We start from the raw sequence: 27,809 nt of genomic DNA on the forward strand, positions 1-27,809 counted from the left end.
TATTCACTGTTTTTGAAGCCCTGTCTTGAAAAGGGTTCCTATGTCAACACTGGGACCTTCAGTATTTCAGTTTTGTGCATATTCCTCAATTAATATGTTTAATCAAAAATACCACATAGCAAATTGTGATATTCCAGCAAAGAAATCTGTACACGTTGCCCAACAGCTCATTTATTCCCTGGAAAAGTGAATAATGAATGACAGACGGATATTTGTTTATATTTCTTTAATCTTAGCTGTGGAAACATCCAGCATAGCAATTCAGCAGTTTCCTCAACGCCATATTAAGCAAGTCTTTGCAGTTCAGATTCTAATCCGGGAAGGTAAGTAGACCGACAGTTTAATACGTTTGAGTGACAGACAAATAAGCAGCCAGTCAGAACATATCAGTTTCCTCACAAACATACTGTATATTCTCATATCCTTGTACATTAAGTAAAATCCAGCGCAGAGGGCAGGTAGCTGCAAACTAAGATTATGTTAATTATTATGTTATGTTAAGGTTATATAATGTTACTGCAGCATCTGAGGTCAAGCAAGTGAACCCTGGACAAGAAATACAAAGACCTAGTTTGTTGACCATCTGATATGAAATACCAATCAACAGGTGATGACAGGAGGGTATTGATACTGAGTCCAGTTGTTTGTGGACACTGCTGTTTATTTCTCTCCCTCTCCCAGTTGTCTGCAACTTCTTATTCATGTATTGTAAATAAATTAATACATTTCTTTCACCTTCACCTCCTGTGCAGCTTAAGGAATTTGTGTTGTTTGCCGACAGCTGATCACCTTCCACACAGTACAAATAATGGGCTGATAGCAGCACATTGTCAGGTTTTCAATTTGCAGGAACATGGTCACAAATAGGCAGTTCACAACAATTTAGTGGTTCTCTTTTGCACTGCTTCACTTACCGTTGATCTCAGGACTAAAACAGTATGTTTTAAAGTGCATGTGACTGGCTCCTGCGGCCTGAGCTTTGCAGTAACACTTGTGGGTAATGTCACTTCAACCCTCAACTGGGTTACACATATGAAAGGTGTTAAAACAACCCCATGAGCCAGGGAGGGGGTACTTGTGTCAGTGTCATGTTCATGCAGTGCTGCTGGGCTGTTATGACAAGTTGATGACACTAATGTTAAACCACTTTTTGCTACATGTCTATGATGCTTATAAATGTCTCCATATCTTTATAAATTCTTTAAAATATATTAGACAACTGGACATCGGCATATACAAAAAATATCTTTATTGGATAAGAATGTTTATAATAAAATTCAAACATTTACAAAAAAATATATTGCAATACAACAATCTCAAGTGTACAAAGGCAATCTTGAAACTGTATCAATGCAATCGAAACATATTGCACTCTTCTGATTGTTCAGCACATACTTGATTATAAGGCAGAGGTTTACAATCCCCAGCTTTGTGAAAACACAACATTTAAAAGAAACATCCTGATGTTGATCAGTCTCAGCTTTGTTGCAAAAAGCATACTGAACCATGGTTTGAAACCTAAACTGCAACTGTATAACATACTTTGTTCAACACCAGTCAAACCGAGCTACCAGTTACCTTACTGGTAAAAGAAAAACAAAATTACAAGAAGTGTAAAATGTGCAGATTTTAAACTCCAGCATTTGGATTTAGAGGAATAATTAGCTCATTTGAAAACACAGTACTTGCATGCAGTCTAAAAAAGCATGCTTACATGGCTAACTCCACTATGGGACCTGAAAATGTCAACAACTATAGGCACATATTGCATCTGCAATAACTTACTGAAATTACTGCATTATAACATTCACTAGATGCAACAAACATTAAAAACAAACAGTGAAACATTATAGACAGTGCTTCATAGGAAAGGTTAATAGGCAATATTTTTTAGATATAGCGTATTGATTATTCAATACTAATTACTAAAGTCTTGCAATCATATCAATAATGCTTTGAAGTATAAATATTAAATGTTAGTCTGGTCTATACCATTCTTTACTTAACAGTAAGATCCTGCTTTGCGAGGTCAAGATGACTAAAACTAATTTGGAGTCTCATTGATTAGCTGACTTCCAGAGGAAAAGGAAGCATCACATGTTCTTCAATGTCCCCACATGAAAAATAAAGTGCTATTGTCAGAGTCATTGCTCTGTTTCACTTGCAGTTAATTATTTCGCCTCCAGGAAATAACTCTTGTGACACGGCGGCAAAGAACAGGAAGTTGTTATGTCCTTCTTTGCATAGTTAAATTTGATGAGTCTTTCATAAATGTGGTCCCTGGGTCTTTGGTGTGGAATAAAACAGACAATGTTACACGAAGCACCCATCACAAAAGCTGCTGTATTTCTTAACACATCACTTTCACACCATGGCAGGATTGGGAAAATTGTGTTTTGTGCAATTCAGCGACCACTGAATATTCTGTGAAGCCACAGCTCATGTCCAAAATTCATCTTGTGCATCTGTTATCTGCTTTGGTTTTCTGTTGCTTCTACCATGGCTCTGAATCTTGAGTTTTCATCTGCCAGCAAGGCAGCGGGACTGTCAAACTCCAGAATCTATGAGAATGAAAAGGATGAAACAAAATAAGCAGCAGCATATAAAATCAAAGATTCAATTCACTCATTCCATGAACTTGTTTAAGGAGAAAAAAAATTATTAAGCCATATTTTTTGCCAGTAAATATTGCACATCCGAAGTTCCTGCATCTTTAAGTTATTTCCGGCAGATAGCAGATGAAGAGAATTTTAATGTGTGGAAAATATTGTCCTCAGACAACCTCGTTATGCTTTGGTGAATGACATAAACCGATGCTAACTGATCCCTAAAAGATACTTGATACTCGACACACATATGCTGACGTTGTTGACGTGGTTGAAACTATGACACTTTTTATGCAATTTCTGCATTATTGGATGTTGTAGAGTACAGACAAACAAGATTGGAGATGATATACAACAAATTAAAAGCTTGAATTAAAAGCTAAGTTGTCACAGCTCTATGGTTAACACATAGCAAAATAAGCAACCAACCATCAAAACTGAATATGTGGCCAATATCTTCTTATGCAGTAAGCAGACATTATGCAGTAAGTATTACACCATTTAGGGCGATCTAATTATAAAATACAGGGAGGAATGGTTTTTATAGTCACCATAGCAACAAATTAGAGGTAGATGCATCTATCACTATCTATATCTATCTATAACGAGGTTAAAGAGTGAAGAGACTGAAATCATTTGTGTGCATTTCATGTTCACTACTCGCATCAATCATCAACTTGAAAACAAGACCATATCAGAAAAATGTGCCCCGTCTTATCCACTCCATTGCCTCAAAGAGACCAATTCACACAGCAAAGAAGGGGTGTTTCAACTTGAGAATAGATTTCAACCACTGGGCTGAATTGTGCAATTGCACAGTCAGTCATGTTGCATTTATACACACCTGACCATTATCCAGGACCATGACCCTGCTGCAGCTCATTACTGTGTTGAGGCGATGGGCGATGATGAGGGTGGTGCAGCTGCCAAACGCACAGCGAATGGTCTCCTGGATGAGACGATCTGTCTCAGTGTCGATGGCGGCCGTTGCCTCATCCAGTATAAGAACCTGAAAAACACAGCAGATGAGCAAGTGTTACTGGGAGAATAATGAGGACAAGACAACAAAACAAATTACACTATCCACACAAAGTCTTGGTGCCTGTGCTCGCTGTGTATAATATAAAAGAATATTATTGGTACAAAAAAACATCACACTAAATACTGTATGCTACTCATTCATAGTTCATGCGGCAATTGTTAATTTGTTAACAATTGGCGCATGAACTAGTACCAGTGTACCAAGTGTTGGTGCATACCACCAGGTGGCAGTGTTATCCCATGCAGGGACAGTGTGAGAAACAGAGCGGTCTGTTTTTTCATTAAAAAACTGAGGAGAATGCCGAACAATGTTCCACATGTAAGTAAAAAATAGCTGTATTATACAATCTTCACCTTGCTGTTCCTCAGCAGGGCCCTGGCCACACAGAGTAGCTGTCGCTCTCCTACTGAAAAGTTCTCTCCGTTCTCTGTCACCTCTGAGTGGAGGGAGTGAGGCAGCTGGCTCACCTGCAGAAGGTCACACAGAGGTATGAAGACAAATTACAGGGGCTTATTCTATTCAAGTGACGCATCATTTGGCATAATCTGCCAATGTTTGACCATCTTGTCACTTACCATTTCTTTAATGTGTGTCTTCTCCAGAGCTTCCCATATCTGAGAGTCAGAGTATTGATCCCATGGGTCTAAATTGGTCCTATTGGAAGACAAGCCATAATTCTGATATTCATTAACTGGATAAAGCATCATGACAATTTCACATTAAGACAAGATGTTTAGTGATAAACCTTCATCTGACCAAGATCACCTCTCATCTGAGGTAACTGGTGTCCGTAAAGCAACCTGAAAGTTTTTTTATTAAAACAAAGGTGATGTTTTGTTTTTGTATCAGTCTTGCCTGTTAGATTTGGATCATCTGTTCTTTTATGTCTTACTGCTTAGCACCATTTTTGTTTTTTGTTGTGATTTCCCTCGTGTGGTTTTACATAAACACTAACAGACAGAGCTCAGATCACCAGCTGGACCCATTCACAGTAAATATATTCCCCAAAAACCTTCAAAAAGCCTTATTTCAGGCAAATGGTGAAATGTAGGCATGTATGTAAACAGGATCACAGAGACAGACTGGCCATGAACAATATACCTGGCCCATTTATGATGTAAAAAAAAAATTACTGCAGCTTTGAAGGGCTAGATTGACTGAAGGCACATCCCTGTTTGCAGTAGGGAGTTGCCAACTGTATGGGAAGTGAGCATTACACACATGCAAACATTTAAACAAATAGCAGACACCAATTTACACCACACCGTTGCAGTACTAACACTGAGGATTTTCCAGCGGAGCATTAATTGCCAAATTGTCTCTGCTCCGCTTATCAGTCAAAAATGTATTTTTTGAGCCAGAAAAATGAATTACGGTAGTTACAATTCTTGTTAAAAGAAGTGATTATAATTGGATTACCTGACGCTGCCAATGAAGAGCACAGGCTCTTGAGGAATGATGGCTAGCTTGCTCCGCAGGTCATCCAGACCAATCTGTGCGATATTGATCCCGTCAATGATAATAGAGCCTCCTGTCAGCTCTACAAGTCTGAACAGAGCAACACCCAGAGAGGACTTCCCTGTAAACACACACAGAAGAGAAACTGTGAGAACAAATGTGTGCACAAGTCGGAACAGAGATGCAAACGTAAAATGAATATGCTGCTGGCTGGGAAACAGAGAGTGTCACTCATACCTGATCCTGTGCGTCCCACAATGCCAATGGTCTCTTCAGGCAGGATGGTGAAGGACAGGTTCTTAAGCACCAGCGGCAGATCATCACGATAACGCATCTCCACATTCTGGAATTTGATATTTCCCTGCTGAGGCCAGGAGGGGGCAGGAGCCTCTGCCTCAGGACTTTGTCGGGGTGCTTCACTCTCTAGACACTGAGATAAGGAACAGTGATGGTATCTGGTATTAATCTCTAGATCTCTGTGGAGGTGCATGCCCCTGAACTGATTTGTAGTGATTTTCTCTCCATGTGCTTGCACTTGAAACGAAAAGAAAAAGTTGAGTTGATATTCATATCTCTGTGGTTTGATGGCTGTTGTGTGAAACAAGCCCTGTCATGTGCTCTGGGCTGTGTAAAGACCTCACACTGGGTTTCTATTTGCTTCTTGCTGTGTTTATCACACATATACAGTCACAAGTGCACAACAACACACACACACACACACATGTCTGGACATGCCAACTGCACCTGAATTCAACAGCTCTGTTGTAGTGAGCTGGACTGAGTCTCATAATGTGATTCTAGACGGTGTCTATGTGACCTTGTACAGTATATCTGAGCGCCACATAATCCACTGCACTAATCAGTGCTCTTACCTTTATATAATGATTGATCCTCTCAACTGATGTAAACCGAGCTTCAGTCTCTGTGAGCAGCCTCACTGTAAACTGAAACAAGCCAGTCAGCTGCAGGTGAGAGAAAAGCAGAGAGAGAGGTGGAAGGTTAATGATTAACACTGTCACACCAATTACTGTGAAACACTGGGTATTTACACGAGCTGCTCCCCTTCCCCGAATGAGCAGTACAACATTGAAAAAAATGTGCAGCCTAATAAAAAGATTTGTGGACATGGCTCCTTCACCATCTGACCAACCGATTTTAATTCTCTGTCGATGATGACATGCATGAAAGCACTGAGCATTTAAAAAACAATAAATCAGTGAGGTAACAAACATTTGAGGACCAGTAAGATTGACTCTGTTTATATTATGTTGGTTCTTTAAAACAAGACTATGTGACTTTTGCTGAACAAAAGCCACTGCTAAATGCTAAACAGCAGTTTAGCAGCTAAAATGTTGAGCTATTGTAACAGTGGCAGGAGTGAAGAACAGTCTTAAAGTCAGTTAACTGTATCAGACCAAGTAAGGTTGTAGCAACAAAATCTCTGAGTGTAGTGAACTGAGTAACCGTGGTTACTATTGCATATGAATTCAACACTTCCTTTGTTAGAGGAGGAATGTGTTATTTATAAGTTACACAGTCTCGCTTTAAGTTTTATTTATCTACGGAGCAGTTTAAGGAAGTGTGAACGAGCTTTAGCTCAGATTTACATCCAAACAGTTGGGCAGCAAGACAGGCAATGCAAACAAACAACTGCATTATATAAATGCCAAATGTTGAACCAGAAGTAAACCTGAAACAAAAAAAAGTGCACTTTTATGGTAGCTGCTAGAAACAGAAGAGGCTTTACTTTGTGACATTTCTAATTGAGTCTGGGGCTTGAAGCTACAATTTTTTTTTAAAAACCTTTAGACTATTGCTGCCAGTGTTTCCATTCACTCTGTGTCACTACGTGTGTTTGTTTACAAACCTGCACTGCGTATGATATGGCCAGGCCTGCATAGGCTGGAGGTATCTGATTGTGCATGAAGACAATAAGAAGTGCTACAGCAGTGATAAGAGAGATGCTGATGAGGTCCAGGCGCACAGCCAGCCAACGCATTGCGCAACTGAAGAGGTAGTTGGAGGCCTGGTTGGTGTCCAATAATTCCTGATATCTGATAAAAGAGAGATAAACCCATTTCAGCCAGAACAAAGGGAAGAACTCTATCCTCCCATGGAGGGGAAATTTTGTGGTATGAGGTTTGGTATATCTGAAAAACTACAAGGAGAGATAAGATAAAAACTAAAGTTTAATGGTCTCCATCTCTGACGGACACCATTATACTCACCTTTGGAGGAAGTCATGCCCTCTTCCATATGCGTGGATGGTGGAGAGCCCCTGAAGACTGCTGGTGATGTGAGAGGTGAATGGTGATTGGCTGATGTTCTCCAGGCGCTTCAGCTCGCGAATCAGAACCCTGGAAGTGGACAAAGATAATCTTTTACCTTTAACTTCTTCAAGTAGGAATTAATGCTTTGTATTCAGTGTGTGCAAATAGGCTCCAGCATGTGAAGGGTTAACTTTTAGAATCTATTGGAACCATCATGAAGAACATTTTACTCAAACACTGAGCCAGGGTAAGTACAAAGGGGAATATTTTAAAATCTTGTATGAAATTTGAAGTGCAAGCCTTTATGAAGTTGATTTGGTGTATTTTTAAAATCAAAGCCTGCACGTCACACTGACTTGTAAGATCTTACAGAGAGCACAGACATTACATCTTAATACTCAAACACCACTGAGGAGTGAAGAAATGGAAAATGCATCAGCTCTAATGACGCAGTGGTGTGGCAGACAGGTAATGATGACACAGTGGACAGAGAGGGAGTCGGTTCACAACACAGCAGCCATCTTCCTGGTCGTTTTCCCCACTATCTGATGCAGCCAGAGAGACACCAGACTCGCCATCCACGAGGCAGTGCGAGTGAGAGAGGTTTATTGACAAAGGTGGGCTGTCTTTCTACTTTTAGATGCCAAGATAGAATGGATGGTGCATGTGAATTACCAGTCTCCCATGAATCATTTGGTTTTCTCATAAAATCTGAGAAGAGAGATGGAAAGAACACGACACTTCCCCGCTTCGGGGCTGTGATCCAGACAAACATGTTTATGCCCTGGGCAGTTTCATTTCAGAATTCAATAAAGGCTGCTTTAGAAGTGGGAAATTTCAATGGGAGATCCAGTTTGATGTAATCGCCATACATATCCTGCGATGTCGTGACTTTGTAAGATACAGTATTTCATTTTTTTTTTTTTTAAATCAGCATTGCCAAGGGTGATCACTATCCTTTCAGCTGGTGATCACCTCTTCTGCTTGCTTTAAGTGAGGTTAATGCTCAAAGTATATAATTCATTCCAATTGCAGTGTCTATTAAAAGATAAATGAAGATATTTTGTGATTAAACCGCTCAATCAAGAGACAATATGGTATCAGACTTGAATGAAGAAGTCAAGAATTCAAGTTTACAATTGATGTGTATCCACACCCGGGGAGAAGTTGTGATTTTTAAGGAGAGAGAAAGTTCAGAAGTGAACCCAAAGCAAACCAGATGCCATTACCCCCCCCCCCCCCAAAAGCTTTGACTGACAAATACATTTTCAAATCAAAACGGTCACATCTTTATATATTTACTACCACTAATATACATGTTTACATTCTATTTGTATAACGACATTTATACCATTCTCACAGCTTGTTTTTGTACTTTCAGATTTTACACCAGAACAACAATAAGAGTGTCATGTTCCTCTTTATCTATGAGACAGAGGAAATAAGATATTATGGTTATTTCCCAAGATATCAGCGAGCTGTTGTTCCCCTTGGTGGATTCACCTTTATTGCGCAGTTGCTGCAAAACCATAAATAATGACTAAAGCAGAGTCACCAGATCATCCAGGGCACTCCTGCAACATTCACAGCAGAACAGAAGCTGTGAAGAATTAAATCAGTGACCAGTAACACTCTATGCACTCGCGGATAAGGGTTATCACTGCACTTCTTTCACCGTCTCCTGTCATATTTTGAAGTCACAGTTACTGATAAAAAAAGTTTGCATTACGTAATTCATAATCGTACTGTAGCAGAAAAGGTTGTGCTGCCATGTATACTGTTGACCAGTAATTAAAAGTGTAATGTAGCCCATGCTCTAATTGCAAACTACCCATGAAAGTCACATTTACAGCATATAGAAAGCACTTTTTACCAAACAGCATTTTACATGCATGAGATGCTGCATTTCCTTTCTCTTTACTTAAAACTTGCACTAACAATAAATGATCCAATATTAAAAAGGAGAATCAACTGATAGATTTAGCAAGAATTGCACATTATAATCTCATTAACATTTCATTATAAAAATCACAAAATTCACAGAGAATTGTCTCATATTTCTTGGCTCATTATTCTGTTTTTTTAGCTGTGCAATTACTTTGGATCAGTATAATCACGTTCATTAACGCTTGTTGCAGCAGCAGCAGGGCGACATCAGAAAAGCTGATAAATATACGGTAAGCTACCTGCTGAGGACTAAACAGTAGGCAGACAAAGTTAGTAACTACAAACTAAAAGAAGTTTCAGATCTAGCGGCTGACAGGCCAGAACCATGATAAGAACATAAGCCATGAGAGTCTGACCTGGAGACACGGTTGACAATGAAGAGGAAGACTCCCAGGGGCAGGCTGGAGATCAGGAACCAGGGGAAGACGATGCCCACCATTGCCAAGCAAAACAGCACCAGGGTCAGGTTCTGCAGCAGCATTTCAGCTTGCATGGTCAGACGAACATCCACTGTGAGGAGGAGGCATATTGTATGTCACACACACACACTCTCTTTGAGTCTCTCTTAGTGTTTTTGTGCCGTGTTTATTTATTTAAGTATGAAAGAGAAAGAGAAGATATGCAGGTAACATCGGCAAAAACACAACACAATACTCAAAAATATTGTGTTTAGAAACTAAACCAACCATCCACAAAAAAACAATAACCCACAAATGTCAAGCAAAGACACCAATGAAGTGGATAACAAACAGCCAATCACTTGGGAAAATACTCCATGTCAAACCACACTGTGTCTTGGCACAACACCTTGTCAAGCCGGGTGACTTAACTGACTGAGAGCTCTCTTGGGGGGAAAGGTTCACAGTCAAGACAAATCAAGCCTCACCCTCATCCATGTCCCTGGAGAAGCGGGTCAGGATACGACCCAGAGGTGTTGTATCAAAAAAATGCATGGGGCTGAGAAGGAGGCGGAGGAACAGCTTGTCGTGGAGCACGGAGGCAGCCTTCACTGTGCACTGTCAACACAAACAAGAGCCGTGTTTGAACATGAGACCTGACACGTGTAAACAAACAACTTTAAGAAACATAGGGAAACAGTCAAGGCTTGGATAAACAGACAGTTGGAGGGAAACAGTCGATGTGCTCAGCCTGAAACACAAACACACAATGGATAAATACAGTGGCACAAATATCTTGCCCGCAGAGTTACAAACACTACCTCACCATATGCTAAGCATGTGCACAGTGGTGGGTCCACCCCCCCCCTCGCACGAGGCACGCTGTCAAATCTTCATTTATAATAAGCTTCTGGGAGGCTGACATAAAGGTCATGACCTAATGTGCAAGAGACATTTCACCAATTGGACAGAAATTACATGTGGCAGCAGAGAACAAATTAATTCTATTAATGGAATATTCAACACTCCCAAAGATCTCATCACAGCTAGGGGTAAAAAAAGATTAGCCATCTTTGAAAAATTAGCAATTTCAAGTGGCACACATTAACGTGGGGACCCGACCTCTGCAATGCAGTGTCATGATGGGTTAGATTGAAAAAGAGGACGCACACCCGAAGGGGCACTGACATGCACGCACGCACGAACACACACACATGCACGCACCCACGCACGCACTCACGTACGCACAATCACATCCTTCTTTTCTTTCTGCCTCTTTGTCTCTCGTGCACTCACAAACACACAAACACACACATTTAGCTATTGTAAATCTGTGAGACGTGGTAGTGGACAGATAAATGGATTTGCCCACAGGCGTTTTCAATTATAGCACTGGAACCATGAGAGCATGAATGAATGACAATAAAGACAATTAAGGAGGAGCACTGCTTAACTGCAAAGTCCATATATATATAAACATTAACTTTCCATATTCCTTTCAAACACCACTATCACTTTAAAGCTCATCAGTGTTCAAGAAGACAGAGCATGGGACACAAAGCTGGGGAGTCTCTGAGGAAAAAGGTGGGGGACGGCTTACCTTCACAAACACCAGCCCTCTCACTGTCTTCAGCAATAAAGCAGCTCCCATGGTGACAACGTAAATAGTTGAATAGTACTGAATGTGAGGGTTGAGTCTCATACTGTTGCTTGCCATCGTTTCATTCACCAAGATTAATGATGTGTTCTGAGGGCAGATGGAGCAACAAATTACTGAGAAAGACTGAGAAAAAAATCAATTTTTTTCCCCACATAGGAATTTTGCTTCTAATGAAATTGAGAAAAGCCCACGTTGGCATACAAAAAGTACATGAAAAATCAGTCAGTTCAATGATGTTTACTATTCTAAGCACATTTCTCAATGGCAGCCACTGCCTGCTTTACTGCACATCTGTTTCTTCATTGCTCGTGCTTGTTTTTAATTAAGTTTACCGCGGTGCTGTTACTTTTTTAATCATGCACATTCAGATTAATGCTCAGTCAGCTGCCACAATTCACTGAAGCATAGTAGTTATTTTTCTTTTGGGGGCCAAATACACACTAAAAGGAGCCGTCTATTATAATAAAGCTCCAAACTCACCCCACTACCCTGTCGGATCCAGTGGCTCAGCCACCAGTTACTGAAGGCTATGCTGCCTGTGGTGGAGAGGAAGAAGAAGATGTTGATGATGAAGATGATTGGACCTCCTGCTGCTTTGATGTAGGCACCATACACAGACCAGGCGACTGCACCAGAGCCCTTCTCTTCAGCTTTCATCAGTTGCCCTAAATGAGATGCAAGAAATTAAGTGAGAGAGAAAGTGGAAAAACAAAGAAAAAAGTTACTTGTGAGACATTCTGGCAGGAAAAAAAACATTTAGCATTCATTCTATATTTGGAGAATGAAAAGTGGCAGAGTCTCTCACCTCCTTCCTTTCTTTCCACCTTTGGTTCAACCTTGGTGACAACAACACCACTGTCAGCCTTGTCTGCACCTGCCCTCTGCTGTTTGTTTTTTAAATTCTCTTTCACCAGATTCTAAAAGACACGAAGGTAAGAGAAGAAAGTGAGTTTTGAAACATGCCACTGCCACAAATCAAATGAGCCGTAACAACAAAGCCCTGCAAGTCATTTAAACAGAGATATTGTTGACAGGGTCTTTAGCTGCTCACCAGTAAATCAATGCACGCATAAATAATGAAGGGCCTTGTATGCATTAACATTTCCCAGCCACTGGGCCTGCCTTTCTGGGCTTATGAATTATTCAGCTTGTAATGTTCAATGTTATTGTGTTGTGGGGGCAAAGATGCCTTATTCAAAAGAGCTGGCTTGGTGCCTCAAGTGCCCCTGGCCTTACCTCCTGTTGCATGCTGCTGAATAGGGTGGCATAGTCACGCTCTTTAGCCATTAGCTGCGCATGGGTGCCATGCTCGGCAATCTGCCCGTCCTTCATCAGAATAACGTCATCACACTCAGACAGATACTAAAAAGAATGAAAATATGAAAAACAAAGGCAGAATAGCAAAAATTTAATGTTGCAGACAAGTTGGACATTTAGAGTTTCAAACTGTAATCAGCTAATCGAAACAAAGAATTACACATTATGAGGGAAAATTTGATATCATTAAAATTCAGTCCCTTACCTGCAGCTGGTGTGTTACAAAAAGCACAGTCTTGCCTTTGGCAGCCCCCTTGATAGCTTTATAGAAGATATGGGAACCCACACAAGCATCTACAGCACTGAGAGGGTCATCCAGCAGAAGGATGGGGCGCTCACTGTAGAGGGCACGAGCCAGGCTCACTCTCTGACGCTGCCCTCCACTCAGGTTGGCACCTCTCTCTCCGATCTGGAAAGAGAAAGTAAAACAAAACTCAAAAAACTATCCTCTAGTTGTGGCTGCACTAAATTTGTATTGCATTAACTGAAACTCCTGTGTATGTCATTTCAGAAAAGAAAGTATGCAGAACTAAAAAAAAACGATTTCTACTGATACCTCTGTCATGTCTCTGAATGGGAGCTCTGCAAGATCTGGTAGAAGACAGCAGGCTTCCAGGACGGCATTATATCTGATGAAGGAACAAATATATAAAATTAGGGATAAATCTCAGCCTTTATAGATTTTGTTCTTTAGAACACCATTATACACTGGTTGATCTTACTTGTCTTGTTCATACTCGTTTCCAAACAGGATGTTCTCCTTGAGTGAGTCATTGAGGATCCACGCTTGTTGGGACACATAAGCAAAACCACCACCGGCTGCTACATTACCCTCTAACAGCGTCATCTGCAAGACAAAAACTGATGGTTGGAAGCAGAAAAAGCACAAAATGTTCCAAAATGTTGCATTGTGTGAGAATGAAAGCTTCAAAAAGACTAAATCTATCCTTGGTGCTGTTATTCATGTATGTGTCTGTCTGAGGAGGAAACTTCTCAATCTAGTTAAACATCCAGTTGAATCTCACCTGTCCCAGCAGAGCAGACAGAAGAGAGCTCTTTCCGCTCCCAACCCCTCCGCAGATCCCAACCAGTGAACCCTAAAAAGGGAAGAAACAGTGGCATTGTGGGAAATACATGAAGCAGGCAAATGTTTGTCCAAGTGTTTAGTTAAAAACGTCCTTAAGCCACTTTATGTGTTTGTGCTGTTACCTTCTTAACACGCAGGTCAATGCGGTGCAGCGTCTTGTGCAGTGGAGGTCGTATGCTTTGAGTAGAGGAGATGGTGCTTTGTGGACTCTCCTGCTCCATGTTTGTGAGGAGACTCTGTGCATTGGGACCCTCCTTGTTTCCTTTGCCGTCCTCTGTGGAAATGTACAGGCTAAGCTTCTCCCTGCGCAGCACACGCTTCATCCCTCCTCGCTTCTTAGGGGGAGGAGGTTTTGCAGCTGGAGCACGTGCCTTTTCCCAAGCCAGTGTGGCATCTTGAAATTCTACCGCATTGTTCGGATCTTCCAATTTGACCAAAACGACCTCTCTGTCATCCATCATGAAGAGCCTCTGAGGAGACAGACACAGTGGGTTACTTTCTGTAACACTGAGTGTTGACCACACATTGTGATGGCACAAAAACAAATTTGCGCTTGCAACAGAGTTCTGTTTTTCTTATGAACAAGCATGTGGTTTACCATACATGAGGTTGTGCTATGTCATGAGATGTGTGACACTGCTGTGCTCAGTGATAATACCAGGATACTTAGTTCCACCTGCCTCTGAGTACATCGTTACTTTATTATGCACTGCGTATGCATCAATCACAGAATACCTCAAGCCTTTTGGTGCGTCCTTGGCAGAAGTGCTTGCTTATTTAACCCTAGCTGCTTCTGTGAAACCATCTCTCACTAACATGTGACTTTTACCATGTGTTTGGAATAAAATATGTCGAAAATGTCAGTATGCGGTGTGGGCGGCTGCGTTTTTAGCATCAACAAGAGCAATTTTATGTTGGCTCCGAGCAGCACCCAGTGACATACTGTATACACATTCTCTAGGTTATTTTAGTCTCTTGACCTTTATACAGTGTATGTTCAATTTGCAAAGTGAGATGTTACAGTGTTTTAACTTTGTTAGGATTGTAAAATCCCTTTTGTGTGTCAAAAAAATAATGAAAACTGTCAAATGGCATTAACACAGCTGGGTAAATAAATGTTGTGCTAGGTAAAACATAGCTCTGTGACAGGTGTGGCTGTCTATATTTCTCACCTGAAATCTTTTGACTGCCACAGCACCCTCCGACAGTGACCTCACAGCCAATGGTGTGACTTTAAGGGCAAAGGTCATGGAGTTGAAAACTGCAACCACAGTGAAAGCCTGTGGCAGGGTGTGTAGAGATAGAGAAAGTTATTAGCTTAATTGATTTTCGAGGGGCTACACCTGTAAAAGTTACTTAAATTATTTCCAGTTCAATACACAACCAGGAATGCATGAAACACTTTAAGACGCACAAAAATCTGTAAATTCTCATCAGAGATGGAGACAATCTGCGGTCACATTAACTTTAAAAACAGTTGTAAACTCAGCTATCTCCAGTAGAGACAGGTGAAACCCAAATGTAAACAGAGATGATATGGTGACTATAAAAAATACCTCAGCTGCAGTAAGGTCGTAGCCTAAAGCCATGTGTAGAGTGAAAGTGCACACACTAGCTATCACAACTACGATGGGAGCAACGCCCACTGTGAGGCTCTGGACAATCCCAGCTCTCTCCAGTATCCCCCTCTCTTCAGATCGCACTTCTGTTGAATAGATAAGAAACAGAGAAGGGATAAAAAAGGCAGCGAGGAGAAGAAAGGGAGAGAGAAAAAAAAGTAAGGGTTGAGTGACTCCCAAAAGGTTCTTCAGTGAACATTCAGTCAACAACACCATAAGAGTCCCTAACCAACATAGAGCGAGTAGACAGAAATAGATACAAGAGGGAGGAGAAGGGCCTCACATCCATACATGGTATGAAAGGGGCTTCAAAACCTGCTGAACCTTGATAACTGTCCAAGTCTAATGCCCAAATCCTGCCCCCCCCCCCCTTCATGTTTGTATCTCACAAATGCACACGCTAGCTGCTTTGTTAACCTACTTCACTGGGTGCAAACACTGGAACAAAAAGCATCTTTAATTCAGCCCCAGCAGCACTCTGTGTGTGTGTGTGAAATATAAGAGCTCCCTCCTCCTGGTACATGTTATTTCCCATGGGATTCCCTTTGGATGCTATGTGTGTTTCTGCGTGGATTATAAAGCAAAAGTCACACGCTCCAGACAAAAACGCTGTGATCATCCATTTAACAACAATAGTAAGTGAAGGGAATGACATTGTAACTCTTTAGACTCATTGGCCATTCAGTTGAATGCCAATTAATTATCATTATAATAAGTAATCACAGGACGGCAGCGAAAACGAGCCCCACCTGGCTAATTTGGAGCATGATTAAAAGGGGAAAATGATCCTTATCCACAACCTACAGCAAGGGCCTCATGAGAAAAGGCCATCGCTAATTCATGGATGAGTAGAGCTGCCTTGACAGTCATTCAAGATATCATAAGGCCCCAGACACCTTGCAAATTAACCTTGAAGCCAAGGGATTCAAACTGGCCTTGATTATAGATGATGGCACAGGGGAAGACTTAAAAAGAGCAACCTAATGAAAATGGATTTAGGGTCAGGGTTATCTTGCCAGTTCACTAAGAGGATAAGTCTAATTTCAGGTGATTAACTGACTATTTAGTCACTAATTTGTGACTACGACAGGTGTTCAAATGAGGTGACCTTTTATTCAGAGTGAGTTGGGAATAAAAAGCCTAATAAAAGCACTAAACAGCATGAAGTTTGCATTTCTAAAAAATATCTGGTCCTGACCACAAACAGGAAATGAGCAGTGTATCAGGATATCGCTGAGTCATTGGGCAACATGACAGCCACTCACTGTGAATATTCTGTGCAAAGGCATCTTCCCAACAATACATCTTGATGAACTTTATGCAGCCCAAGATCTCGTTCATCAGTCTCACACGCCGGTCAGTCACCGCCACACACTTCTTACGGAAATACGCCGTCAGCCTCGATGCAAGCATCTGTCCAGACAGGAATAAAGGAAATGATGACAAGAGAAAATAAGTGGCAGGGGAGGAAATGAAAGCAGACACAATCACATTAGCTGTGCAGACCTGCCCGGGGGACTAGAGTGATAAATGCTTTTCACATCAATACCAGGGTCTCCGGCTGTCAGGCTTCAGCTTAGAATGAGTGTAATTTGGAAATAACAGCTACAAAGTTGACAGGAGATTGATAGCCAACGAGTTATGATGCTTTTAAAAAGTGCTCGATGAGTTCTACAACAGCCTCAATTAATGATTTTAAAGTGATGAGTACCTGTGTCTTCTACTAATCACATTATTAAAAGTTCTAGCTCAGGAACTGATGGGTAGACAAGAAAGCCATGTATCTAGTCATTACCCTTTGGTAAAATTTCTATAATGAGATAGCAGGTCACTGCTATATTGAGTGTGATTGTTACTTGGTGTAAATTTGTATAAACATCTACAATGAAACTGCTCTGTTGTTAACAACACACTGACACTGTTGTTTGTGTGTGTGTGTGTGTGTGTGTGTGTGTGTGTGTGTGTGTGTGTGCGTGTGTGTGTGGTGTTATCAATTTATTATAACTTCTGTGCCTGTAATAAATGTATGCTGTATGTCATCTCATGCTGTCTGTACTGGCATGATGATGATGGCATTCGACAAAAGCCTCCAGCCTCGAACAGACTGGGATTTTCATCCGTTGTCTCTCAGTCTCAGATGTTCTAGCTGAAGTCGTACCATGGTAGGATAGAAGATGATGAAAATGGCCGACCCCACCAGAGCAGTAGGGCCCAGGAAAATTGCAGTGTAGGACAGACCCAGTATTCCCACTATGGGCCCACCGGCCAGGAGGCAGCCCACTGACACAGCTTCATACAGGCGCTGGCCGTCACTGGAGCAGATGTTGATCAACTAGGTAGAGAGACAGTGATATATATTACAAACTATTAAAAGTCTTCAATGAGCTAAACCTTCTCATACTGCAACCTTGCCAATAAGACTATAAAAGCAGTTTTTACAAATAGTTTTGCCCTTATTCCTACGTTTACTTGTTGGACAATGATTCCTCTTAAGCTGTGTAATGACTAATCTTAGACGGCCTCCCCTCCCTCAGGCTGTGGGATTTATTGAGATCTAAGCAGGAATGTTGTAAGAGCAGAAATTAAATCCATCTCAATCATCTGCATGTGGTGCCCTGCAGTGAGGGATGATTTAGTTAATTTGGAGATGAGTCCCCTCCAGGGTTATGCCACCTACCACGCCTGGCCCGATGTCTTTGGTGCTGCGCAGGCGGAGGATTTTGTGGAAGGCAAAAGTAAGAGCTGCCCCACGGAGGCGTGCTGCAGTGCGGTAGTTGACGGCCCACATGAGCGCCAGAGACCAGGAGCGAATGAGTTCCATGAGGAAGATCCCAGCCACCAGAGATAGGCCGTACGGCACGCAGGTCTCTACACTCTGGGAATACTCCAGCAGAGCTCGAACTAGTAGCGCCTGGGAACAAAAGGTTAGGAAAGGTACAAAGTGGGTAAAGGAAACAGAAACAGAAATAGTAACAGAACAAATATGAGCATAAAATAACACAGACAAAAATCAGGAACATGGAAGAGATAAAAATGGGACAGAAGAAAAAGGATAAAAACAAGGAGATGAAAAAGAGGGTACAATTGAGGAAATGCCATAGACAGAGATAAGCAGGGCAGGGAGCAGATAAATGAGAACAAAAGGATGAGAGGGAGAGGATGGAAGATAACACTTTATATCAACTTTTACATCCTCGCTGTAAGAAAGAGAGGTTCCGCAGGTCCTTCATTCCAGCAGCTGTCAGACTCCACAACTCCTGCTCTTCCTGACCATGTGCAAACTTGAACTTTTTCATGTACATATCTTGTGTATATTGTATTTATTAGTGTATATTTGGTGTATTTTTGATGTATGTTTCCATAGATGTTTATTCTATAGATGTTTATTTTTCTGCTGTGGTAAATGAATTTCCCAGTTGTGGGATTAATAAAATTAATCTAATATAATCTAATCTAATATCAGAGACCATGTGAGTAAAATAAGCATAAAAAATGGAAAGAATGGTTGCTCAGACAGACAGTAATTTAAAGGCCTGATTGAGATGACAAAAAAAAGATCAAGAATATTCTGTCATGACTTAAATAAGACTGTAAACGGATCAACTGAAGAGAGAATATCTACAACACTGCTTTGTCAGCAAGTGTAGTCAATAAATCAGACAGGAATGTGAGACAAATGCGTCATTGTGTAAGAGTTAAATCCGGTTAATGCTATTAGTTGTGGGTAGTAGCAGGCACATAGTGTACACATAACACGACACCAAAATAAACAGCTTACACCATGTGGAACAATGGGGTCGACTAAGAAACTGAGAACTCCAAGATTAATTACCCTTTATGGTAATTACTTAAAAATCATGATAAGGAATGTTTAACAATATCTGCGCTTTGTTGATGTTAATCTCTGAGCATGTTTTGGAGGGACGTCTAAAGCCAAAAGTGTGGCAGATAAGAAAAAAAATTTCTGGACCAAAGCATGACTGGGTACAAACCAGCTAATCTATGGTATTAATACGGGTTTCACTATCTGAGGCTTTGTAATCTCCCAGTATGTTTTCATTTCAATTTCCAGACCAGCGTGAAACGGGATAAAGTGATTTTCAGAAAATACACCGGGACTTGGGACTGCAAGCCAGCGACCATGCTGAAAGGCATATTAGCCGAATCAGCGGAATATAAAGGCAAAGAAGGATTTGGACAGTACTCACGGGCCCAACGAAGCCTGCCACCATTGTGAGGAGGAGGGAAAAGATGGCCACCAGCATGCGAGTTTGGCAGAACCTCCAGAAGACTCTTGTCAGGGATGCCCCCTCTCGCCCTCGTCTTTTTAGCTCGTCGTGCCACAAAAATTCGAGCCTGGAACGAGAAACCATGAGCTCAGAATGACATAACTCAACCAAACCCATTAGTGAACTTAAGTCAAGAACATTTGGTCAAACTAATTTTCTCACTTTTTCATGCATGAGTGCTATGCTCAGTGCTATTATAGTACCAAAAAATAGTATGTAAAAATTGGCATTTTTTAACGGCGCAATAATCTTAAGTGAAAAGGAAACTCTCCCGGTAATGTTATTTTTCCTAAAAATAAGTTGAATAAAAAAAGTAAAGGTGCACTTCCAATTAATCAGACTGTCCGAAAGCACAGTGGGGGATATAAACAGTCTGTCAGGCAATCATTGCAGTTGAAACTACAAAATAAATTGAAAGCAGCTGGAATGATAATAATGTAAAGGTGACCTACAATATACCATGTATGATGCATCACATAATTAGACTGAGAAAGGTTATACCAAATATGTTAAAGATGTGTTAATGCACTTTTATCGCTGCATAATGCCCATTGAAGAGGGTAAAATATCTTGTTGGCCAAATGCATCATGGCTAATGACGCAATAAAGCAGCAGCATAGCAGCTGCAGAAAGTAATTTACGTCCTAATGACTTTATTAAAAACGTATCAGAGATAGAAAGAACATTAAACCAATTAGCCTCTCACACAGCCTGGTAATTACTACTTGAAGTCAGATGGCGTTGAATCTAAGAAATTACAATTAACTGCACCCCAATAGCTGGATAGAGCACAGCTTGAGTCAGTGGCAAGTCAACTTCTATGTGAATAACATTAATCCAATCAATGGACAAAGCAAGGAAAAGTGGACAATGCACTGAAAGAACAGCAAAAATATACATTAACTTGTACCTAAATAAAGGTTAATATTAGTACACTATGTGTCTTTATATGTGTTTATCATGTACATAAGTTCCAAAGGGAAGAAAAGAGGACATGTAATTAACTATGCATAAATCAAATGGAAAATAACAATAAGATTCAAAACTCATACAATAGCAAACCTAATGGAAATGAGAACACCAGGGCAACAGCGTGGGATCCAAAGGAGGAGTGATGTGCTTTTAAACATGACTGAAATGCTCCTAACAGCCATCGGCTCAGTTTGCCAGATGGCAAGCGAAGCTGATGTTCCAAGAGCGCGTTGGCCAGGACACTGCGTTCAAGGTTCGCACCTCACTGAGCACCAACAAGTGTTAACTCTCCCAGGGTGCTCTTCCCATTCCCCCTCTCGCCACCATCTTTGCTTTGCATCAGGGTTGCATAACTGTTCTTGCTATGTAAACACAAAATAAAGCCCTCATGCATACCATCTCCCAGCCACGCCAATGTGATAGCTCTGTGCTCCTTTGCTCCTTCACTTCTATGTGCTCTTATACACACACAAAGCGGCAGAAACACTAACCCGTAAGCCCGGAGCCACAGCCTTTAAACAGAACAAGTTATTTACAACCCACACAGTTGTCACCAGACACAAGAGCAAATTTCCTCAAATAGTCTCCCCTTCTATATTGCTGAGTAATGGCCCCATGACTTGGCAGTATGTGAGTAATGGGAAAAGCACCGGTTTTCTTTTCAGTTTCAGTTAACACTAAATGCCCCCACTAAATGCCCCCTAATAAGCTTATTGTTCATTCATAGAATTAGTACGTTACTACAACGTATTTCTCAAGCCGTGGTTTGGCAGGCAAACAGTGACTCTTATCTCATGGTCTGCTCCAGCTGTGCTCCAGTCAGTGACAGCTAATGAATGTGACAGGGAGACACAGTGCATCGCAGGTAGAGGAGTTAATGACATAACCACCCAAGTCAGGCACTAACTGTCGCTGTAATCTCTAATCCCTGCTATTCTTAGCAGCCTCCCATCCCGCCACAATGTTCCTACGTTGGTCGAAAGACTGAACGTTCATTAGTTAAGTCTCACTGCAAAGCCTGAACACATGTACAAACATACACAATCCTAAACAGTTGTTTACGTGGAAGGGAATCGCATGCTCATCATTGGTAATTATCATTCTGGATATACTGTGAATGCAACCTTGGAGTTCAAACCTGTTGTTCCTGTTGCTGTCTGGTGTGTTTGACCAGGTTTATCACCACATTCATCTTGTTCACATAAAGAGCAGGGAAGGGTTTCTCAATATTTGTTTGGAAAAGGAAAACAATCTCAGGCACCCTACCGTGTGAGAGCGAAGTCACATTGCGTAGATCAGTTCACATGAGTATGCCCTGATACAACCAGGCTCCACTGGGTACTTGAAACATAACTTTTTCACCTTTCTCTGTATCGCCAATTTACCAACCAGCCAATGCAGGCAACTGCGCAGGGCCCAAAGAAGTCCCAGGTTCACTACATGTAAGTAATGTGATATTTTCTAAATTTGCACTACTTTTGGACAATATCAACTAGATCAGGTCCTGCGGTTGTCAGCTAATCTTGAGACCCTGTGTTTTAGAGGTATCATGTGCTAAAATCTTGTTTTTATTCATTTATCTTACATTGTACTAATCCTAAATAAAAAGTTGAGTTCAATTGAGTTGATGCAAACAAAGTGACAAACAGAAACCCTAGGACAAGGTAGTATTCCAGCAAATGAGTGCTAGCTGATCTCCAGGTGTCTGAACATCTAAATGAAGATGCCATGAGCAGTCTGTGCATGTCAACATATTTCACAGAAAGACCAAAACCAACATGAGTCCATCTCTCATCTCTTGACTTCTGTCTGTGGTTCTCAGCCTCATGCCCACTGCCCCGCTAATAATAAGTCATTTTCTAAAAACAGCTGGGCCCTGCAGCTTTCAGCAAACATTACTCAAACAAGAGTAAACAGTGCACTTTTACTGTTTACTGATTTGATATGTGTGATGTATGACAGCCGTATGCTGTACATGGGATCAACCCAAAATAAGCTACAGTGCAGAATGAAGGAATGTGTCAGCCAGGGCGACAGTGAGGCTTACTGATGTGTTTTTAATAGATTTTTGGACAACGATGGAGCTCCGAGGCACAGAGCAATAGTTGTAATTGGAATCAAATCATTGTTGGTTTTGGTCTTTACATGGGATTTGTTGACAATATAAGAAAATATGGAGCATCACCAGAATGAACCTTTAATGGGAACTTGGTGGCAACAGGGTAGACAATGCACAAAATGCGGTATGTGGGATCAATAGGGGCACTACAGCATATTGTAGCCTTGAGGACCCACTCACAAAAATACCTTTTAGTCTCCATGATGGTTGCATCCGATGTGTCAAACACATTATGAAAAAAAACCCAAATCTAACCACTCACAAATTACCCCCTATGTGGTACAACCTCACATTCAGACAAACCCTTTTCATGTCATGTCTCACCTAAACTATAGTTTTCTAGGAATCCTGAGTGTCAGCATCAAATAGACTTTTCTTAACACTGCAGGTCACTTTTATCAAGCAAACCTCAGCAGTGCCACGGTTACCTCACCTTTGGCAGTTGATTTCAGAGGCTTCGTGGCAAGACAGTCCCCACACATCATCTATAGACAAGCTGGACGCCTTGTAAGCCTTCAGTGCCAGTGGGGAGAGCCAGTGCAGAGTCATAAATGAGAAGAGGCCAGCATTATCGACTGGGTGCTGGTGCCTGGAATAGAGAAGAAGACGTGGAAATGAGTGAGATGTCTAAAAGTGCAGGCACACAGAGGTGCTATGTTGGGGGAGCAGGCCCACATCGGCCACTGAGAGAGAAGCGGCGCCTTTGCTCGCCAGAGTCGACGAAAGGTGAATCATGCCTGCAGTATTTGAACAGTAATTTGCACGCTCTTCACAGAAATCTGAGAGAGCAGCAAAAAAAAAAAAAAAAAAAGTTCAGGGGTAGTTTATCAGCCAGCATATGTTCAAACACGGTGCTGTCTGTCGCTGGGGATAAGTTCCCATCCCTTATCATGGCCTCCTGCTACTCCCTAACAGTCAGCTCATGAGGCAGGCAGCAAACACAACAAATGTGAACTTTTTGTGTCTATGTGTGTCTTTAAATGTGTATCTGTCTGTCAAGGTGCCAGCCTAAAACTGTCTGTCTGTTCTTATGTCTGCCTTTATATGGTTTACAGTCATAGAGACACCACATGAACTTAAATACAATTTTGTTTACTTGTGAGTTATCCTGAAGGGCTTTAAAAGCTGCAGGCTTTTGCGGTAGCGTCCTCGTCTCTTTGGCCCCCTCTCCACCGATGCCTCTGATTCCTCTTCCTCCAGCTCTGGTGACGGTTGTGGGGAGGATAGTGGCAGGCCCTCCACCCGCCCGGCTGCTTCGAGGGCATCAGGGAACATGGCAGACCCTCTGGGTAGAGAAGAGCAAAGCCACATTAATCAAAAACACATTTATGATACATGATAACAGCCTGAAAACAACTACAGATATTTACCCATTGGTACTTTGTAATGCCGCTACAGACAAATCCCCCCTACCTCAGTCATGTCTAGTTTTTAACAACAATGAAATATCGGCCTGTTATTAGCTTATTAAAGAGCTCTGAGATCTGATTACATCTGATTACATCAGAGATCTGACCTTCAAATTGCTCATTTTGTCCAACCAATGCTCCAAAACCCAAAGATTTTCATTTTACTTTTATAATAGACAAGCAAATCTTCACATTTCAGCAGCAGGAACGTTTACATTTTTGCTTGAAAAATACATAATTGTTGCCAATTCTTTTTTTTGTTGATTGACTAAATCATGACTGATCACTAATCACTTCAGCTCTATTGAAAACACCGAACAACATCTTCACACAGTGGTAACAATCTGTTAGAATGGTGTGATAATAGTTTATTTTTGTCTAAAAAAATACTCCCAACCTGACATTTATGCTAACCTCTCAGTGGGAAGCACATGAATAAAACACTGTAATCTGCCTGCTCAGTCGTCCTCTAACCCAGAGAACTATTATAGAGGAGCAGTCTTTTGCTGAATCACCCTCTGAGACGCAGATAGATTTGAGAAATCACCTTGCTCACAGGTCACAGCCCCTCTCTGGCATACAACTAAAGTGCTTATCTATTTAAAGACGACCTGCCAGCAGCCCCAGGAGCTTGGGAGCAGACATCTGAGCTGACAGTATGTCCGTACACTGTCACTGATCCCTTCAATAGCAAAGCTCCATTACAAGGTCAACCCAACTCGGTTTGGGGTGTAGATTGAGCGCCCATGGAAGCGGTCAATGATGAGATTCAATACAAATGGCCCAGTGGGTGCATGAACAGTCACATAAGAGAATGTGAGAAACAAGTAGTCACTGTCAATGTAAAAGTGCAATGCGAACTAAACTGGGGTTGAGAAAAAACATGAAAAGATGTTTTGTGTTTCCCTCTGCGGTTCTCAGTCCCTATATCACGTGAAGTTTGTCATATGGCTGTGAACTTTACAGATCTTTCTTTATAGAAGGGCCGCTCGCCATTCATGACAGTCATGAACTTTGTATCCCTGTGCTGTGTGTGAATCTCCAGGAACTAAATCAAATAAATCAAACTAAACATAGATACCTACAATTGTAACTTAACCTGTTAGTTAGGTTTGCACTTGACACACACAAACAGAAAACTAACAGCAGGTCACTGTTTGTGTTTGTTGTAGACTCACAGAAAAAAGCTGATCCACCAACTGATACAGCACAGAGACACAAGAAAGCAAAACTGAAAATGAGGCCATAAAAAGTTAATAAGTACAGTGATGGTACACAAAGAATGATGAGCACATTAGCAAATGCAATGTCAAAGGTACAGCTGACCCTGACATGTTATCTGACATGTGTTTCTAAAAAAGAGAATTAATACTGCCTCTGTAAGCAGACCAGTTTTGTGAAGGTCACTGAACTTAAGATATTTACTAATTTATTTCCCACCACTTCTGTCTTACATGTTTATCACTTTAAGTGACAAATAGGCTACCACCTTTTGCCCAAAACTTCAAACTATTACAAACTATTGCCTGGTTAGTTCACTTAAACAATTGTACACTGAGCTACTACAATTACTACCAGCAGCGACTGTGTTGTAGTGGCGTGTCGTATTAGTAATAGCTAAAATCACTGATATTAGCTGAGTGAAGCTTTCATTGACAATACACTTACATTCAAGCCGGCCCTGTTCGGATCACCTTGGTAGCAGTACAGATCTCAGGTCTTGTATTTATGAGCAGGAAGTGCTGGTAAAGATGTAGCTGACCATGGTGTCTCTTTTATAAGTTTTGTCATTAAACCTGAACTTCTCTTCCACAACCACGCAGACAGACTCTTCTTCCGCGGCGTAGCGGGGCTCAGATGAAAACACAGGCAGGAAGCGGCTCACGTGTATTCAGTGCGTGCTGCCTCCCCCCCAGCACCGTCTGAAACTCCCGTTCATCGTCACACGGAGCCCTACAGGGAGAGGAATTCCCGCTGTCACTCTGACATCATAACGGCTCCGCCAACCAGTGACGGTGCTGCATAGTCACCGCAGCAGCTCCCTCGAATAAGCACCATGGTAACGGGAATAATGACGAGGAAGTAAACGCTCGAAACAAGGAAGGGGTGGCGGTAAATCTGATTGGCCACCCGTTTTGAGCTTTGACATGATTTAACATGTAGGAAACTGGTTTGTTTTCTACTAAAACATGTTTTCTCTGTCCGCATGTACTCAGTATGTGTACATGTACATTCAAGTGCTCTGGTGCATGACACAACTGCTGTAGGCATATGTAAGGGAAAGCAACGCAAAGCAAGTTTAATTCTAAAGCACAATCCAAGGACTATTCAAGGCTTGACATAATGCATTGAAATATAAAAAAAGGAAAGAACAGAATAAAAACATTAAAGTGCAAAGTGGAGAAAGAAAGAAGAGATATAATTACAGGAAATGAGAGCAAAAAGTATTCATTATGAGTATTTAAGCTTCATTCAAAGGCAGACCTGAATTTAAAAGTGGTCAAGTTCAAGGCTAATCATCCTTTGGACGTTTTCTTCCACGCAGTACCTAAATGCTACTTCTCCATGTTTAGTTTGCACTCTGTAGTTTGCACAGTTAGCAGCCCCTCCACCTGATAACCTGAAAGGTGGAGAGGGTCGATAGTAAAAAAAAAAAAAGATGTGTTTTGGTCCTAAGTCACTGAGAGATTTAGAGACAAGCAGCAGTACTTTAAATTCTATTTTCTGACGCGTTGGAAGCGAGTGCAGAGGCCTGAGAGATGGTGTGATGCGTTCAATTTTCTTGGTCTTTGTTAAGATAAGATGAAACTTTATTCATCCACTCAGATTCTAGCAGCAGCTTGGGGGGAGACCTGAGAAATGACAGTTATCTAACCTGCTAGAAATTAAATAATGGATATGTTTTTCTGTATATAAGTCTGTTTGTGTGTCTGTAGAGACTGGAATATAACCCACATTTGTTTATTATTATTATTATTATTGTTGTTGTTGTTTTTGTTGTTGTTGTTGTAGCAACCCCACAACAATGGACGTGGTAGGGTTTTTACTAAAGCAAAATAACTTGTTTCACAGATGGAAAGTTACCAAGTACATTCCCTCATGTACTGTAGGTTACTTAAGTACACGTTGGAGTTTAATTGTGCTTTACTTGACAATCTATTTTTTCATGCCACTCTTATAGTTAACTACATTTCAGAGGGAAAAGTTATACTTTTTACTGAATTACATTTATTTCAGAGCTTTAGTTAATCTAAATAAGTAGTGTATTAGTATTCATACATTTAAAGCAAAGGATCTGACAACTTCTTGCACCACTGCTTGTTTCTGATTGTAGCAGACAGGGCATCATGGTTACAGGGCAAAGGAAAAAGGACTGCATATAAGTGTGTGTTAGGTTATGCCCATGAGTTCTGAATGTGCAACATGCTTTTTATCATTATGAATTCATTGATTTTATAATCTTTCATATCAGTGGCAATTATGGGTCTCAATTATTACCGAACTACCGTATATTTGTCTAAATAAACAGTATATAAATGTGATGTTTACTGTATAATTCAGAACATTACAGGAATTAAAATGGAGGTGTTTGCGACTGAGTGTGGGTGTGTTTGTA

At 41.1% G+C, this 27,809-nt stretch overlaps 1 protein-coding gene and 1 long non-coding RNA gene across 2 annotated transcripts; one reads left to right on the top strand and one right to left on the bottom strand.

Annotated features, from left to right (window-relative positions):
* Positions 1 to 1,232: 1,232 nt before the first annotated feature.
* Positions 1,233 to 26,023, bottom strand: LOC111648233 (ATP-binding cassette sub-family C member 5). Its single transcript, XM_023398065.2, has 29 exons — positions 25,862 to 26,023; positions 23,881 to 24,069; positions 23,218 to 23,373; positions 19,613 to 19,760; positions 18,082 to 18,315; positions 17,563 to 17,736; positions 16,670 to 16,817; positions 15,342 to 15,490; positions 14,958 to 15,065; positions 13,908 to 14,255; positions 13,724 to 13,795; positions 13,421 to 13,545; positions 13,255 to 13,327; positions 12,904 to 13,107; positions 12,618 to 12,743; positions 12,187 to 12,298; positions 11,862 to 12,046; positions 11,322 to 11,468; positions 10,210 to 10,339; positions 9,680 to 9,833; positions 7,335 to 7,463; positions 6,974 to 7,160; positions 5,979 to 6,068; positions 5,344 to 5,536; positions 5,068 to 5,227; positions 4,224 to 4,302; positions 4,002 to 4,115; positions 3,451 to 3,615; positions 1,233 to 2,561 (listed from the first exon to the last, which is right to left on the bottom strand). Exons 2-29 carry the CDS (start codon positions 24,057 to 24,059, stop codon positions 2,469 to 2,471), a joined length of 4,182 nt encoding a protein of 1,393 aa, XP_023253833.1. The 5' UTR covers positions 24,060 to 24,069; positions 25,862 to 26,023; the 3' UTR covers positions 1,233 to 2,468.
* Positions 21,912 to 27,793, top strand: LOC147817120 (uncharacterized). The gene is made up of 3 exons (XR_015436619.1): positions 21,912 to 22,107; positions 23,173 to 23,510; positions 26,017 to 27,793. It is a non-coding gene; the product is annotated as an uncharacterized LOC147817120 (long non-coding RNA).
* Positions 27,794 to 27,809: the final 16 nt, after the last annotated feature.

Source organism: Seriola lalandi, unplaced genomic scaffold (assembly GCF_002814215.2).
Source record: "Seriola lalandi dorsalis isolate HSWRI2012SDOR001 ecotype SW California unplaced genomic scaffold, Sedor1 jcf7180002054972, whole genome shotgun sequence".
Lineage (NCBI taxonomy): Eukaryota > Metazoa > Chordata > Actinopteri > Carangiformes > Carangidae > Seriola > Seriola lalandi.

What these genes read in the sequence shown, in the direction of transcription:
- LOC111648233 (XM_023398065.2), bottom strand. Translation starts at nt 24,059, where the DNA reads ATGTTCCCTGATGCCCTCGAAGCAGCCGGGCGGGTGGAGGGCCTGCCA. An exon ending in GAGGGCTGGTGTTTGTGAAG is followed by an intron (nt 10,340 to 11,321) that starts GTAAGCCGTCCC and finishes TTGTGTTGACAG; the next exon opens with TGCACAGTGAAGGCTGCCTC. An exon ending in CCCTGCTGAGGAACAGCAAG is followed by an intron (nt 3,616 to 4,001) that starts GTGAAGATTGTA and finishes TGTGTTTTTCAG; the next exon opens with GTTCTTATACTGGATGAGGC.